Source organism: Sus scrofa, chromosome 2, assembly GCF_000003025.6.
Source record: "Sus scrofa isolate TJ Tabasco breed Duroc chromosome 2, Sscrofa11.1, whole genome shotgun sequence".
Taxonomy (NCBI): Eukaryota; Metazoa; Chordata; class Mammalia; order Artiodactyla; family Suidae; genus Sus; species Sus scrofa.
The window spans coordinates 151,202,842-151,218,305 of record NC_010444.4 but is presented as its reverse complement, the minus strand read 5'-3'; the positions used below and the strand labels follow the sequence as shown (position 1 = coordinate 151,218,305).

Below are 15,464 nucleotides of genomic sequence, written 5' to 3'. Positions count from 1 at the left end.
ACGCAGGATCCGAGCCGCGTCTGTGACCTACGCCGCAGCTTGCGGCAATGCCGGATCCTCAACCCACTGAGCGAGGCCGGGGATCAAACCCGCGTCCTCATGGATGCTGGTCAGGTTCTTACCCCTGAGTCCCTCGTAAGCTTTTCTAGCATTCCTCTTTCTTGGCCCCACAGCACCCACAAGTCCTTTAAGCCTCCGTTCAAGCATCACCTCCTCCAGGAAGCCTTCCAGACCTCGAGGATGAGCTGGGAGCTTGCTCTGGTCTCCCTGGGTGCTCCGCTCCCCTGACAGCTAGAACGTAGCTCGGACTGGCAACTGCTGGGGGCAAGGACTGTGTATCCCAGGGCCCAGCCAGGCCTGGCACGTGGGGACCTAACCCATGTCGCCTTTTGGAAGCAAACCCCGAGGTGAGAGTGTCTGAAAACTTCCAAAGACGGACAGGCGGAAGCTGACGACTCTGTTTACAAAACGGACCTAAAACTTTGCCCCTCGTCCCAGGCTGACATTTTAAAGGTGACCCTGTGCCAGGCCTCCAGGGGCCGAGAGGGGCGACTCCTTACACTTCTGGAACACTTTTCGTGCGTGTCTAATGATGTTTAAATACATTTTTAAAAAGAAAACAATGTTTATTCTTGGAGCTGCAGCTAAGAGACGCCACTCCTGCTGCAACCCTTGGGCAGCCGTGAGGTCTGCTGGTCGGGCAAGTCCTCTGGGGACGCCCTGGGGCCTGGGCCCTGAGGGACAGCCAGCTGGGTGGGGGGGTTGGAATCGTGGCAGGATGGACTCTGCCCCCCTGGCCCCCTTCAGGGGCGTCCCCCTAATCTGGAGCCCCCACTGAGAATGGGAGTCGGGGGTAGGACGCTGCGGCCCAGCAGGGCCGGTCATCAGAGCCTCTGGCTCCGGCCCAGTTCTGTGGCCTGGAGCAGGGTGGGGCCCGTTGTGATGGGGCAGGTGGAGGTGAGGCTGTGGGGGGGGGAAGGGAGGGGGGAAGGCAGGTGTGAGCTAACGCCCGCCCTCAGGGGGGTCCCCCGCCTCAGGTCACCGGCTACAAGCCTTCCATCCTCCGTAGGTCTGTCTCTGGTCGGGAGTCGACAGCCTGTGGGGGGGGAGCGGGGGGGGCGCCTCCCGGCCCCGGGCTCTGAGGCCTGGAACACGGGAGCTGGAAGAGGTCCTCAGGCAGCAGCTCGTGCACAGACGGGCGGGGGACGAGGGGCTCGGTGGGGGGTTGTCCATGGTGACCTAGAAGGTGGCAGGGCCGAGACGCGCGCCTCCTGGGCCCCAGGGGCACCAGCTTCCAGCCCACGCAGCTGGTGGGGACTAGGCCCGATACTCCTCTTTGACAGGCACTGGGGAGGAGGCGCCCAGGAGGCTGGCGGAGTTGGGGCACAGGCCCCCAGGGGTGGCCCAGCTGGAGAGGGGGTGACATCGTGGGCTGCTGGGGGTGGCTGTGGAGGCGGCGGCGGCTGCTGCTTCTTGTTCACTTTGCGCTCCTTTGCCCGCCGGTTTTGGAACCAGATCTTCACCTGTGGGGTCAGAGGACAGAGATGGGGTGGGGGCGACCCGACGACAGCCAGCGGAAGGCCGGGCCGGCAGTGGGGCTCTTGTTTCTCGATGGGGCTCCTGGGCCCCCTCCCATTCCGCTGCCCCAACCGTCCAGGGACCCGAGCACGACCCCCCCAGAACTTGCTCCCCGACTCCTAAGACAACTTTCTCTGCAACCCTCTTCCTCCTCATCTCCCAAAGCCATGTCCCTCCTCCTCCAGGAAGCCTTCCCCCTTCCCCCGGGACTCCGCTCCCTCCTCTGGGCGGAAAGGCGCTGATTAAAGCTAATCAGCCCCAGGCCCCTGCTGGCGTCAGGGATCCTGGGTTTCTTGGTCGGGGGATTTGGCAGCAGCTCAGGGGCTCTCGTGTTGGGTGCCGTGGCCGGGAGACGCAAGCTCCGTCTTCGCCCCGCTCCCCTGGGCTCCGCAGTGGGCCTGGCAGCCCGGGCCCGCCTCCCGGCGCTGCTCCTGGGCCTGAGGCGGGGGCCCTGCACACCTGACGTTCGGTGAGCCCCAGATTGGCGGCCAGCTCCGACTTCCGCCGGATGGTGATATAGCGGCTGTAGTGGAATTCCTTCTCCAGCTCCAGGCGCTGGTGGTCGGTGTAGACCACGCGGTACTTGTCCTTGGTCCGGGTCTTACCTGAGAAGCAGAGGGGCCGGGAGAAGAGGTGAGCAGGGCGCCCGGGAGGAAGGGCCGGGGGAGGGGGACAGGCTTGGAGACACCCAGCCTCGGGGCGAGCATCGCTCTGATGCCTGCTGGGGCGGGGGAGGACGCTGCGGCTCAGCGGGCAAGCCCAGCGTTACCCAGCAAGCTGCTGGCAAAGCGGGGGTTTCAGCCTGGGTCTCCTGACCCAGGGCCCCAGCCCCACCTGCTCAGAGGTGACAATCCCCAGGTGTAGCCGCACCTGAGACCCTCGGGGGAGCCTGTGAAACCACAGCTCCCAGGGCGTTACTGAGCATGTGAATCAGGACGCCGGGTGGGGGGCGGAATCGGCGTGAGCCACCCGCTTCCAGGTGGTTCTGATCCAGGGCCCTCAGACCACGGGCACCGGAGGCCTGGAGGGGCACCTGGGGAGAGAGGGCAGCCAGAGCCTAACGAGGCCTCAGCTGCTTTTCTCCGCGCGAGAGGGAGAAGGGAGGGCCGCCGCCGAGGGACGCTTGGGGACCTGTCCTGGGGTGCCTGATCCTCAGCTGCAGTCAAATGCCTGGTGGTTGCGGACCCCAAAATCAAACAGAAAGGATGGGGGCTTCCCCAGGCCCAGTCAGTTCCTCCACCAGCCCTGGTGCCAGACACCAAGCCCTGAGCCGGAGCTGCAGCGGGGGCTGCTTTGCCGGGAGCCGCCCCATCCCAGGCACCGGGGGGGTCCTCAGAGCAGAGCCCACCAGTATTTGCTGAGCTCTTGCTGCCGAGCGCTGCCGAACAGCCGTGAGCGACCCACAGCCTCTGCCCTCATGAAGCTTAGCTTCTAGTGGAGGGAGATGGGCAGAAGTAAAAGAAATATGGAAATTATCTGATACGTTCAGTGATGAGACGTATTTCAGAGAAAAAGGTCAGGAAGGAGGCCTGGGAATTTCGGGAGGAGCGTGCTCGTGATTGGAAACAGAATGTCCGTGAAGGCCCCGCCGCAGAGGGGAGTCTGAGCAGAGATCAAAGAAGGCGAGGGAAGAGCAAGGCAGCTCTCTGGGGAGGGGCGGCAGGTGCAAAGGCCCTGCGGTAGGAGTGGATCTGCCGCGTGCGCTGTGAGGATCAGGGTGGAGGCTGGTGCCCCACGGGGCAGTGAGTGGCGCCTCCGGCCTAAATGGACAGGAGCTGTGGCTGGTTCTGAGCAGAGGAGAGGCGAGGTCTGAGGTCGGCTTTTGAGGCTGTTCTGGCGGCTGCGCGGAGTACAGACTGGCGAGAGGGGCGCGCAGGGACAGCACCACCACCCGGGAGAGAAGGCGACAGGCGGGCTTCCGCGCGAGGCTCGCCTGGGCCACGGACTGGATTTGAGGACCGGCCGGGTTCCTGTCGGGACCACTTTGGGCTGGGATCAGAGGTCTGTCTGCAGAGAGTACTGAGCCAAGCTGGGCCTGGGTGGGCGCGGCGGCCACTCAGCACCCCTCTCCTCCTGTAAGAGGCCGAGCCCACGGCTGCGAACCAGAGGCGCTCGCAGAGGTGTCTAGATGCACCCGGCGTCCCACTGGGTCACAGCAGGTCATTCTTCACCCAAGTGCCCCCAGGTCTCCACCACCCCGGGCCCGCCCCTGGCCCTGCGCTAAGCACCCACCGCCGGTCCGCCGCGCACTTGGCAGGACAGCTCTGGGCGCCCGGGAGCCCATTGGTTTGTGGAGAATGAGAGGCATCCCTGGGCTCCTTCGCTGGGTTTCCTGCCGGAGTAGCAGAACCACGCCGGCCTCCTCCACAGGCGCTGACCTCAGCCGCTGCCCGACACGCACAGGACAGACTCGGCCCCCGGCCAGGCCGAGCCCAGGAAAGAAGCCAGGGAGTGGCTGCCGAGGCCTGGGCTCCAGATGGGGCTCCTCCCTGTCCCAGAAAGTTCAGCACCGGCTCAAAAACAATTCCTCCTAATGCCACCACCACAGGAACCTGGCAGAGCCCTAAACCCACAGTCCCGGGGTTCCCTGGGCCCACGCCAGAGGGGTCACGGGGGTTTGGTCTCCTCCCACTGGACAGATGGAGAGGCCGAGGTTCGGGATGGTTCTGCAGCAGCCAGAGGCCCGAGTAAGAGAGGCTCTGTGAGTCTCTCTGGTCCGAGCTCGCTGTGCACTCAGGGTCACCGAAGCCGCAGGCAGGCGTGGACTCTCCCGAGGCCGTGTCACCAGGCCTGGAGCTCTCACTCCCACTCCAGTGCACAGCGCCTCATGCCGCCACTCTGAGGGCCCACGGAACCTGTCCTGGGCCCCCCAAGCACAGGCGGCCAAAGCTCGAGCAGCAGACCACACACCTGCTTTTACTTCTGGGAAGGGAGGGGCAGAACACGGGCTGCGGCCGAGGGGCCCACAGGTTGCAAATGCCCAGAAGACGTGCAGTCTGAGGTGGGGGGGGCGGCTCCCTGCCCCCTTAAACCTCGTCCTGAGACTTTAAACAGATCATGGAGAGAGCCTTCCCAGTGGGTGCCTGGCCCTCGTCCCCATCCTTTCTGATGAGCAGGTGGGGGTCTTTGCACCCATTTCACAGAGGGGGAAACTGAGGCTCAGGAAGGGGGACTGCTGAGGTGACCCTGCCTCCGGGGGCAGCCCCGGCGGGGGCTGGAGTATGTGGCAGATGGGGCTCCAGCTCCACGATGCGTCCTCCCTGGTTGAGCGAGGCCGCCAGAGAAGACCCAGCCCACAGGTCCTGTCACCCCTCTCTGGGATCAGGAACCAAAAAGCCAGCTTCCAGCTGGTGGAGCTGCTCGCAGCACACAGCATTACTGCTAAGAAACGGCTCTGCCAGAAAACAAAATGTTTTCTAAGGCACTGTGCAGTCCCGGGACGGGGCGTGCCCTCTGCTGTCCTGGGAGTGACACCTACCCCTCTCCCTGGAGCCCAGCTTGGTGATTTCACACTCAGTTAATGTGCACATGCCCTTTGACCTATTAATCCCCCTTCCTGAGAGCTGTCCCACCGACAAATGCCCCAAGTGGTAGCTCTTTCAAATAGCAGCACTGACATTTGTGAGCCGGCCTGGTTATTAATAAGACAGCACATCCATGGAGAGAAGCATTACGCAGTCAGTAAAAAGGAATCACAAAGCTCCGTAGGTGCCAATATGGAACAATTTCTAAAAATATATTATTAAGTTAAAAAAAAGCAAGACAGAGTGTTCTGAACATGGTGTTACTATTTTTGTATAAAAATGGAACACACCCCACCAAGCACGTGTGTGCCTGGGGGGTTCTCTCGGTGGACCGTGAAGGCTGCCTTGGAGAGGGGACGGGAGGCTGGGGACCACGAGGAGGACGGCGTCTCTGGGATGTTTAGACGTCAGCCACGTGCAGATGCGACCTGTCTTTTTAATGACAGCTGGGAGCCCTGCTCCAGCCCCGCCTCTGGACCAACGCCCCGCCTCCTGAGCAGCCCTCCTTCCCTCCTGTGAAGGCCTGTGCCACCGGGGAGCCCAGGAGGGAGGGGACAGAGAGGTGCGTGACAGCAGTGAGGTGGGGGGAAGGCCTGAGATGAATGATTTACAGGCCCCGGGGACGCTGGGACTCGGGGAAGTCCGGGCTCCCGTAACAGGTGTCTGATGGGGGCCTGGCCGCTCCCAGCCACCTAGTGACTAAGCCTCTGGGCTGGAAGCCAGGGCAGGTGGGCAAGGGCAGGGCGGGAGCGCCCCCAGCTCTGGCCGGCTGAGCTCCTGGATATGAATATAACACGGGAGGCTGCCCCGCTCTGGCTTTGGGACAGAGTGGCCCCCCCATGTGCCTCAGGCTGCCGGGGGCAGGGGGGGTGGGCGCTAACTCCCCATCCCCAAAGCACGTGAGGACGTGGGAAGCTCCGGGCTAAGGGTCCCAGACACCCCACCAGCAGCCTCAGAACCACCTGGGGAGCTTTTCAAAAGCACAGATTCTGGCCCAGAAATTCAGATTCAGTGGGGCTGAAATGGGGCTCCGGGATTTGACTCTGGACCAGCTCCCCAGGTGACCCTGGAGTGTGCGGCAGCTGCTGGGGCAAGCGGACCTCCAGGGCCGGGCTGTGTGGCTTCTCCCGGGCCAGGGGCTCTAGGGGAGACCGCACCTCTCAGAGCCTCGTGTCTGTATTTATAAAACGGGGTACTTATCCTTCTAACACTGGCCGGCGCGTCCCCGCTGCAGGCGCTTCGCTTGCGTCTCCCAACAACCCATGAAGCCGGGCAAACACTGCCCCGATTTTACAGATGAGAAAACTGAGGTTCAGCAAGGTCCAGGCCTTTTGAGCCTGAGAAAGAAGGTGAGGTCTCCTATGGTCAGCTCCGGCCCTCGGAGGCCAGGGGATCCCTTGAGACGGGCGGCTGAACGGTGCCTCGCACACAGTAGGTGCTCAGGGCAGGGCAGCGCTTCCTCGCCTCCAAGAGCAGTGAATAAGCGTCTGGCAGGGATGCTGGGAAATGGATCTGAGCAATGGGTTGTGTGTTGGATGAGACGGTTTATTTATAAGGTCCCGTCCAACTTGGAAACGTGAAGCTCCCAGTGTTTGTTGATTCTCTGATTCTGTTTGTTATTATTGCTGAAAGAATCCTAAGGCTGCTCTCCCTGTCTGAGTCGCAAACGGGGCCGCCCAGCTGGGGAGAGGGGGCAAGGGACCGGCCGTCTGCAGCAGGGCCTGGCTGGGGCAGTGTTCGGCCTCTGCTCCCAGGGAGGGTAGGCGGCTCCAGGAAAATCAAGCGGCTCTGGGTCAGCACTTCCTTTGACCTCTTCCCGCTGGGCTTGTGGCCCTGAGGGGCGACACTGCCAGCTCTGGCCCTTGGGGCTTGGAACACAAACCTGTGACCCCTCTCTGTGTGGTCCAGCCCCACTGGCTGAACCTCAAAATCCCTCCCACCCAGACCAACGCGCGTGCGTGCGCGCGCGCGCACACACACACACACACGGATGCGTGCGAAGCCGTATCCCCGAGCCCCCCAGTCTGCGACACCCTGGCCTCCTGGCCGTCATCAACCAGCCCACCGCCAGGAACCATCAGTGGGAGTCTCGGGTCCTGGTCCCAGTTCTGTGCCGTCTGTGCGGCCCAGTAAGTCCCTCCTCCTCCGGGCCTGTTTCTCCTGAGCCTCGGAAGAGGGTTGGGGGTCGGCTCCAAGGGCCCCATTGAGCCTGAAATTCTGTGCAGCTCTGAGCCCAAGCTTATGGCCCTGGGCCCAGGTCTGCATCCTAGCTGAAGCCCTTGACGAGGGACTTGCTTCGGCTCTCGTCCCCCTGGGGCCAGCACGGCCGGAAGGCGGTCTGCAGAGGCCAGAGCCCGGGGATGGCGAGGACGGAGCTATTTGCAGACGCGGAAGCGGAGGGTCCCTTGGGAGAGGAGGGAGGCTGCCTGATGGGAGCTGAGGGCGAAGAACCCCCTGGCCTGGGGGCGGGGACGTCTGGCCGGGCCACCAGCTGGATGTGTGACATTCGGCTTGGACCTGATTCCCCATCCGCACCACCCGTGGGTGTGACTTCTGCTGCCTCGGGCCTGACCCGCCCAGTTCGGTGCTGGCTGTCTGGCCTCCCTGGGCTCTGGATGGGTCCTTGTTCCCTTTGGTTTGGCAGCCCCGGGCTGTTCTAGCAGCCCTCGTTCACCCCTGTGCATTCCTGGAGCAGGGGTGAGGCTGGCATGGAGGGGGGCGGCCCGGCCAGCCCCCCCCAGGAGCCCACGTCTGCACTCCTCTGTCCCCTCCTCCTGGGCCGCTCCCCCCCCCATCTTCATGGAGGCCCACAAGCTGACTTGACTAAGGGAGGTGGCCCGGGGGACAGAGACTCCAGGGTCAGGCAGACCCAGGCTGTGAACCCAAGGAAGTCACCGAACCTCTCTGAACCCCAGTGTATCATCCATGAACTAGCAGCTCTCCTTCAGATCTGGTGCCTCTGGAGATTCCATGTGGTCATTTGTTCAACACGGTCGTAATGAATCGGGGCTGCCGTGAGGAGGAGGACGGAAGGTGGTAACGGCAGGCATGCAGAGACCGAAGAGGCGGGAGAGGAGTTCCCTGCTGGCCTGGCGGGCTAAGGAGCTGGTGGTGCTGCTGCTGTGGGGTGGGTTTGATCCCTGGCCCACGAACTGCGCATGCCAAAGGTACGGTCCAAGAAGAAAAAGAAAACAGAGGCAGAAGAGACTCCTCCCAGAGAAAAAGCGGTCCGCCTGGAGAGGATTACAATCCCGGAACTCTCGAGAGGGTTTTCCTACGACTTCCAGCCGCATGTGGCTCTTTAAGCTAAAGTTAAATAGAATTAAAAATTCAGTTCTTGAGTCACACGGGCCACACAGCAAGCGCTCCGCAGACGCAGGTGGCGGGTGGCTGGTGCCCCGGGGAAGCCCGGACGTGGCGCCTGCCCATCGTCACAGAACCTTCTCCTGGACAACACGGCCAGACCACGCCAGGGCCATGCCCACTCCTGCCCAGCACACCTGAGCCTCCTGCAGAGCAGCCTCTTGTCTCCACCACCTATTTATACTCTTCCTCGCATTTCCCACAGGGGGCCCCAGAAGTAAGGGCTGCCTTGCCCTAAAACAGCCCTCAGAGCTGCAAGCAGCAACCGCAACCTTCAAATCTTCTGCGCTGGACACTTGGGGCCTCTCAGCTGTTGCGGGCGGGCTTTCCAGGCCTCTGGCCACCCTCCTCTGGCCTGGAGGCGAAGGCCCCGCATAGGCACCTGCAGGGGTGGGTCCTGAAGAGCCACACTTGGGGCGGAGATGCAGGGAGGGGCTCTGGACCCCCGCCCTGTTCAAGCTCCTTGTGGGACCTTGGCACCTGCCCTTCGCTCCCTGCCCTCCCTGTGTGCGCTGCAGGGCAGGGGGACAGTGCCCACACCTGCAGCGAGCACGGGACGAAGCCTCACTGACGAGAACACAGACCTGCTGCTTCCCTCGCATCCGCCAGCCGATCAGGCCAAAGCTGCCCACGTCTCGTCCGCCAGCTCAGCCTCCAAGGGGCAGCCTCTGTCCAGACCCACTGCTCCCACACACTTAGGCAAAGCCACCCACCTAGAGAAACACCCTGTTCTGGGGTCAAAAGTACCTGCATCTGAAAAAATCCTGAGCCCTCGACGGCTGCTCCTTCGTCTCGTTATTACTAATATTGCTATTGATTATTGGCTAAATGGTTCACTCCTGCTTTCATGAGGCCAGAGATGAAAAACAAACAAACAAATGAAATAATTACCAACGGATCAGCGTGACGGGAAGCAGTCACGGAGCTGAGAGCTAGATGAGGTGGCGGGGGACAGGGAATGGATCTACTTTCTCCAGCTTGGGGGAGGCCTCCTGGAAGAGACAACCTTTAAGCCAAGCTAGGAGGGTTGGGGAGGTTTCCGTGTCACCAAGGAGGAAGAACGTTCTAGAAAGCCAGAACAGCACGTGCACCAGCCCCAGGGCTGAGAGGAGCAGCAGAGTAGCTGCCCCAAGGACCCCGTCTGTCTCATCTGGCCGGAATCCCCAGCACCCAGTGCAATGTTTGGTGCCGAAGAGAGATTCTGAAGCTCTGCCGCCTGCCCGCCTGCATGAATGGATGGGGGAGGCTGGCGATGCGGCGGAAGCCGCCGGCAGAGCTGTGAGCCCTGGGAGGCGGGCTTTAGATTTGACTTTCAGGGCGATGGGGCATCGTCCAGGGTGTGGAGCCCAGAGAGTGCGCCTTGGCTTTTCTCTGACACCTGCTCCCTCTCTCTGTGGATGCCAAGGGATCTCTGTGGGCACCCCTGTAAGCTTGATGGGCGAGGACCCCGTGGAGAAGGCGCAGCATCTCCACACGGGGGTGGACCTGACCCCAGATGGGAACGTCGCTGCTAAAGCCCAGGAGCTCCGGGCCAGAAGCCCGAGGGGCCGGCCCACGGAGAGAACCCCTCCGGCCCACCTGCCCTGCTGCTCACGTCGCCGTGGGGGTCTCTTCAGAGCAAGTCCCCACGCTCTCAGCAGCAATAACTGCCACACGGGGGTGGGGACACACCTAACCAAAAAAAGCCTCTGCCACCTTCGAACTGGGTCAGTCCCCCCTTCCCAGCTGCATCCGAGAGATGAGGTGTCACACGGAGCTTCTGCTTGAGAGCCGGTGTGAAGCAGCTGGGCCACCCTCCCCCTGCGGCTGCTTAGAGCTCAGCTCCGGCCTCCTGTTCCCCACCCGGGGTGCCAGGCACACGAGACGGGGGCTCGGGCCCCCATTCTGGGGGGGTTGCTCCAATCAAAAGACGCTCCTTGGGCTGGAGAGTCTAGGTTTGCACCCTGTGCGGCCCTGTCCCGGCCGTGCGAGGGGACAAGCCACCTCACCGGCTCTGAGCCTCCTTATCAACACTGTCTGCGAAACCAAAGCTAATGATAGATCTTCACGCCTCTTGGGACGATGACGAGCCGTCCGTGAGCTCGCCCACGTGAAGTTATTGGCACAGTGCCTGGCACGTGGTCAGCCCAGCCGATGCCGCAGTTGATAGCTGTATCGTGAGCTCCTGCTGCGTGCAAGGCACGGCGACAAGGCCAGGACTGTTAGTTCTGGTCCTTGAGGGGCTAAGGGATGGTAGATGGCAGGGACACCAAGACAGTGAGCAATGTCCTGACACAGCGCTTGGACGGGGGGAATCAGGGAGGGCTTCCCAAAGGAGGTGGCCTCGGAAGAGAGGCAGCCCTGGACCCGGGGAAGACACAGGAGAGGGAAGTTCAGGTTAAGGGCCCACCTTAGAGAGGCAGGGACGGGGAGGTGTGCGCTCGCATCACCTGCTAAGGACTGGCCGGGAGGGTCACGGCACCAGGGCACGAGCGCCTCCGGCGTGCCAGGCTCAGGGCTGCACTTCACAGGCGTCATTGCTTCGCGGTTTAAACCTGCTCCTGTCATAATGTTACAGCGGAAGAAGCTGGAGCTCAGAGACATGATCCGGAGTCACTTGCCCGAGGCTGACGCAGCGTCTAACAGAAGTGCCGTCCCAGGTCTGAGGTTCCCGAGCCGGACTCTTACCTGTCCCAGGTAAGCATCTCCGTATCAGGCGAACTAATGGGAGACTGGCTTCCAGAGGGGGTCGGGGCCAGTTCTCCGGAGGGCGGTGCAATGGGGCTGGATCGACAGCCCCGACCTGGCCTGAAATGAAAGGACAGCTCCACGGTGGCGGGGGCCCTGCCTGCGCTCGAGCAGGTGATGTGTGTGGAGAGAACCGGTCGCGGTTTAGACGACGACCAGGGCCTCAGAGAGAGGCTGCAGGTGAGAGGCCAGGCTGGGGGCTGTGGCGATGGGCCGAGGCAGCCGCTGTGGCACATGGTGCCAATGGGAGGCCCCACCCCTCAGGGGCCTCGTTTCTCCATCTCAAGGCGGAAGGGGTCGGACCGGGGTCTAAACCTGCCGCTCAGCCGTCGCCCGGCCCCGGGAGCATTTCTTCACGCGGGTGGGACCTCGGCCGCCTCAGTGGGCCATTCACCTGCGAGGAGCAATTTCCTCGCAAGGCAACGCCAGCTGAACCTTCACCCCAAGGATGATTCGTGTGCTTGCAAGACGCGGGTATTTGCAGACGGAAACAGGGCAGACCAAGAGAAAAATAGAGCCCCTTTCAGTATGTCCTGTCCTGGCCTCGGTCAAGTGACAGTCCTTCCTCGGAAGGGGCTACTGCTCTGTGTCCGGACAGCAGAACGGCCTCTCCTGCGGCACCCCCACCCTCACGGCCCCTCCTCAGCTGGGGCTGGTCTCCGGCCCAGCTCCACTACGCCAGGCCACGGGTGAGGACGGAGCCCTGTCCCCGAGGGAGAAGGGAGACAACCAGACCCCACCCGCGGCGCGAGCTGCTCGCTAGGCCGTCGTGGGCCCCATCTCCGGGCAGGCCCGCGTCTCTGCCCTCTTCTCCTGGGGTCTTACGGCCCTGCACGCCTGTCCTGCTCATTCCTGCCATACAATGTATCGAGCACCTACCAATGCCCCACACGGAGCTGGGTGCCTGGGAGGTACAGTCGTGGCTCAAATAGATGTGGTTCTGGACATCATGGGGTCTTACCCTGGCGGGCAGGCACGGGTGGAGACAACACACCAGCACACAGATCAGTGAGTAAGTGGAAACTGGGGGGAGTGCGCTGGGGGAAACACTGATAAACTCCCTTTGCCAGTGGAGCTAGAGGGAGTCGCCTTTGGAAAATCACGAGGGCCTCTCTGAGGAGGCGGCCATTAAGCTAAGGCCGGAAGGATGAGAAGGCGCCTGCGAGAAGTCTGGGGCAAGAGTTTCCAGGAGAAAGGAATAGCATATGCAGGAGACCTGCAGGGCCATCTACAGCTTTGCAGACCTCAGGAAGTACAGATTTTGTCCTTAACGCAACAGGAAACCACTGGAAAATTTGAACCTGACTCATCCAACATACACCCCAGCCCAGGCTCCTCCTGGGGACAACCAGATCATTCCTGACAGTCTCTAGGCTTCAGTGTCCCACCTGCATGTCTGGTCTCTAACTGTCCAGCTCAGATATTCTAGAATGTGAGAGGCACAGAAGGGGAAGCAGGGGCCTGGCCAAGAATGGTACCGTAAGGGGTTGGGGGTTTGGGGCGCAGCCTTATCCAGGAGACGCCTGCAGAGGCCCCGTGGTCACTGCTCACAGGGAGAAACTGGGGCCAAAAAGGGGGGCTCTTGGCCTCTCTCAGGGCGGGTCTGTGACCTCACCCCAATTCTGTCCCCACTCCAAGGGCACTGGTCAGAGTCAGGTGCCCCCTGAGCACACAGGCAGCGGCTTCTAGCTTCAGGGAGGCCTGGGCTCCTACACCCTCGGGCAGAACGGCTCTCATGGGGCTCCCGGGGGCCCCTTTGCTCTGGAGCCCCCAAGCCTCTGTTGGCCCTTCCTTCCGTTTGCTGGGAGGGAGGGTGGAAAGGACTGCAGCCTCTGGGCAGAGTTACTCCCGGGTGCCCAGGAGGCCAAGGGCCAAGAGGTTCCAGGTGACCTTCGAGACTGGAGCGGGGCTCCAGAGCCCAGAGAGAGGACGGATTGCCCGACACCGCACAGCCCGGAGGCTCCCCAGTGCCAGTCCTCCGACCCTCGCTGGCCACGCGCCCCTCACGCAGGGACGTCCTCTCTCCAAGGCCCCAGGGGAACCTCCCCATGCGTCTCCAAGCCACCTGAGCCGCAGGAAGTGGCACTTGGGAGAAGGGAGCAGGGCAGGTGGCTTCTGTCTCTGGGCGACAGACACAGCCGGCAGGACCCTGGGGGCCCGGCTAATCTCATTCAAGTTCTCAGCCGAGGTTTGTGGATAAAGCTGCTGGGGCCTCTAGAACCTCCGAAACTGTCTGCCCAATTAGGCAACACCTTTTTCTAGGGTGGAGATGGGCACTTTCCCCCAGATTTTGCGAAGGGGTCCTTTCGTAACTCGAACGAAGGTACAAGGCCCTCCCTCTCAGGTGGCGGGTGGTGAAACTGAGCCCCAGGAAGGTGGCTGAGGTAAGGGACGCTGTCCAGGGATCAGGCTTGGTGGCCAGTAAGCCTGGGTTCGGATCTCAGCACCTCCATTTCGTGGCGACGCAAGTGTTTAACCTCTCCCTGGCTGAGTTTCTTCGTCCTGCAAATAGGGTGCTGCTAGTTCTGTGATAAAGTCGTAAGAACGAAAAGAGCTTAGGTCAGGGCCTGCTCCGACAGTAAGCGTGCATAAGCATGAGCTGGTGTTGAGCCAGCGTGGCAGAGCCTAGCGGCACAGCTGGCGCCTAAACCCCAGGGCTCTGAGGCCTCTGGAAGCACAGAGGGGGCTCTGCTTCCTGGGCCCCCAAGAAGGTGGTACCGTTACAGCCAGACCTGTAGCTGCCGATCGCCGTGCCCCCAGCATATCCCCCGCCTCACTGCCCCCCCCTCCCCGCACCAGCTGGACGTGTGTGGGGACACGGGGTGAAGAGAGGGCGGAGGTGGGGGCAGTCCCAGGCTTGATCCCAGCCGGGGGAGGGGGAGGGCTGGACATCAAAAGGTGGGCAGGCCAGTGTCCCGCCCCGAAGGCCAGGTGGCCTTTGTCAGGACAGGCAGACGCAGTCAGGACAGTGGGGTATCCTGCTCCCTTTCCGGCCGACAGGAGTCACTAGCGAGCCAAGGCCCGGCCTGTTACATGACAAAGGCGGTCCGGCCGCCCCTCATCAAAGCTGAGCCTTTGTCCTGCCCCCTCTGCTGCCTTTGAAGGCGGTGGATGCAGAGGGGCCTGCCTGGGGGCCGGAGGTTCACAGGCTCAGGAGCCAAACAGTAGCCACCTTCCCACCGCAGCTCCCCTCCCCTCCCCCAGGGTCAAGAGTTCAGGGCGGGTCCCGGGTGAGGTAGGAACCGGCCACCATCGCCCGTCTGACCAGAGGGCTCTTCCACCCCGAGGATGTGACCCACCAACCTCTTCCCACACGGATGGGACTGAGACCGGGAAGGCCGGTGGCCCGGGGCGTCCACACCCATCAGTGCGTGACCCTTCCGGGGTGGGGGCGGCAGGTCTGCTCGGAGCCGGGACTGGGTGCACCAAACAGACGGCCCCCAGGGCCAGTGTTGCTAAAAGTTGGGCTGGGAACCTGCACGCAGGTCCCGGCCTGGCCCGGCCATCCCAGCATGTCTTCCCTCACTTCCGGGGCCTCGGTTTCCCTGTTTACACAGAAGGCCAGTTGTGCTCGCCAAAGCGGGTCGGCTTCAGGAGGGGGAAGCTGAAGGAACAGCTCCCAGGGAGACAGTGGGGGCAGGGGGCACACCCTGGAAGCCCAGCAGGGCCTGGGCAGAAGTCAGATGGGGTGGCCGAGGCCTCGCCCTAGCACCTGCCGGCTCCAGAGGGAGGCGCGGGGCGAGAGAAGGGTCCTTACCGCTGCCACCGCCGCTTCCAGCCGCCACACTGCGTCGCATCCACTCGTAGGGCGTCCGCCTCTGCGCTCCGGGCGACGGCGGTGCGCCGGGGCCGCCCAGGGGCTGCGCCAGGAGGCCTGGGCCGGGCCCCGGGGGCGCGGGCACCGCGCTCAAGTCCGGAGGGGGCCCGAATGCCAGCGGGGCCGGGCTGGCGGCGGGGGCTGCGGGGCCCGGGCCGTAGGCGGCGGCCCAGTCGTCCTTGGGCGCGGAGAAGGGCGTGCTCCAGGCCGCAGGGGGCCCGGGGCCCGGGTCCACGTGCAAGTAGCCGGTGAAGTCGGGGTACTGAGGGGGCCCCGGGGGCGGGGGGCCGTAGGCTGGCGGGCCCAGGCCGAGACCGGCGGGCCTGGTGGGGCCGGGGTACCCGGGGGCATCCTTGTCCAGCACATAGCCCACGTACATGGTGGCCGCGGGGGCCCCCGCGCATGCTGGGCCCTGGGGCCGCCCGGCCGCCCCGATGAGCAGCTGCTCACCTGAA

The 15,464-nt window shown here is 63.2% G+C and overlaps 1 protein-coding gene across 1 annotated transcript; it reads right to left on the bottom strand.

The window, feature by feature from the left end:
• Window positions 1,174-15,464, bottom strand: CDX1 (caudal type homeobox 1). The gene is given in 4 exon segments (XM_003354358.3): window positions 1,174-1,397; window positions 1,400-1,523; window positions 2,038-2,183; window positions 14,950-15,464. Coding segments are annotated over 4 exon segments (789 nt in total). The 5' UTR covers window positions 15,389-15,464; the 3' UTR covers window positions 1,174-1,317.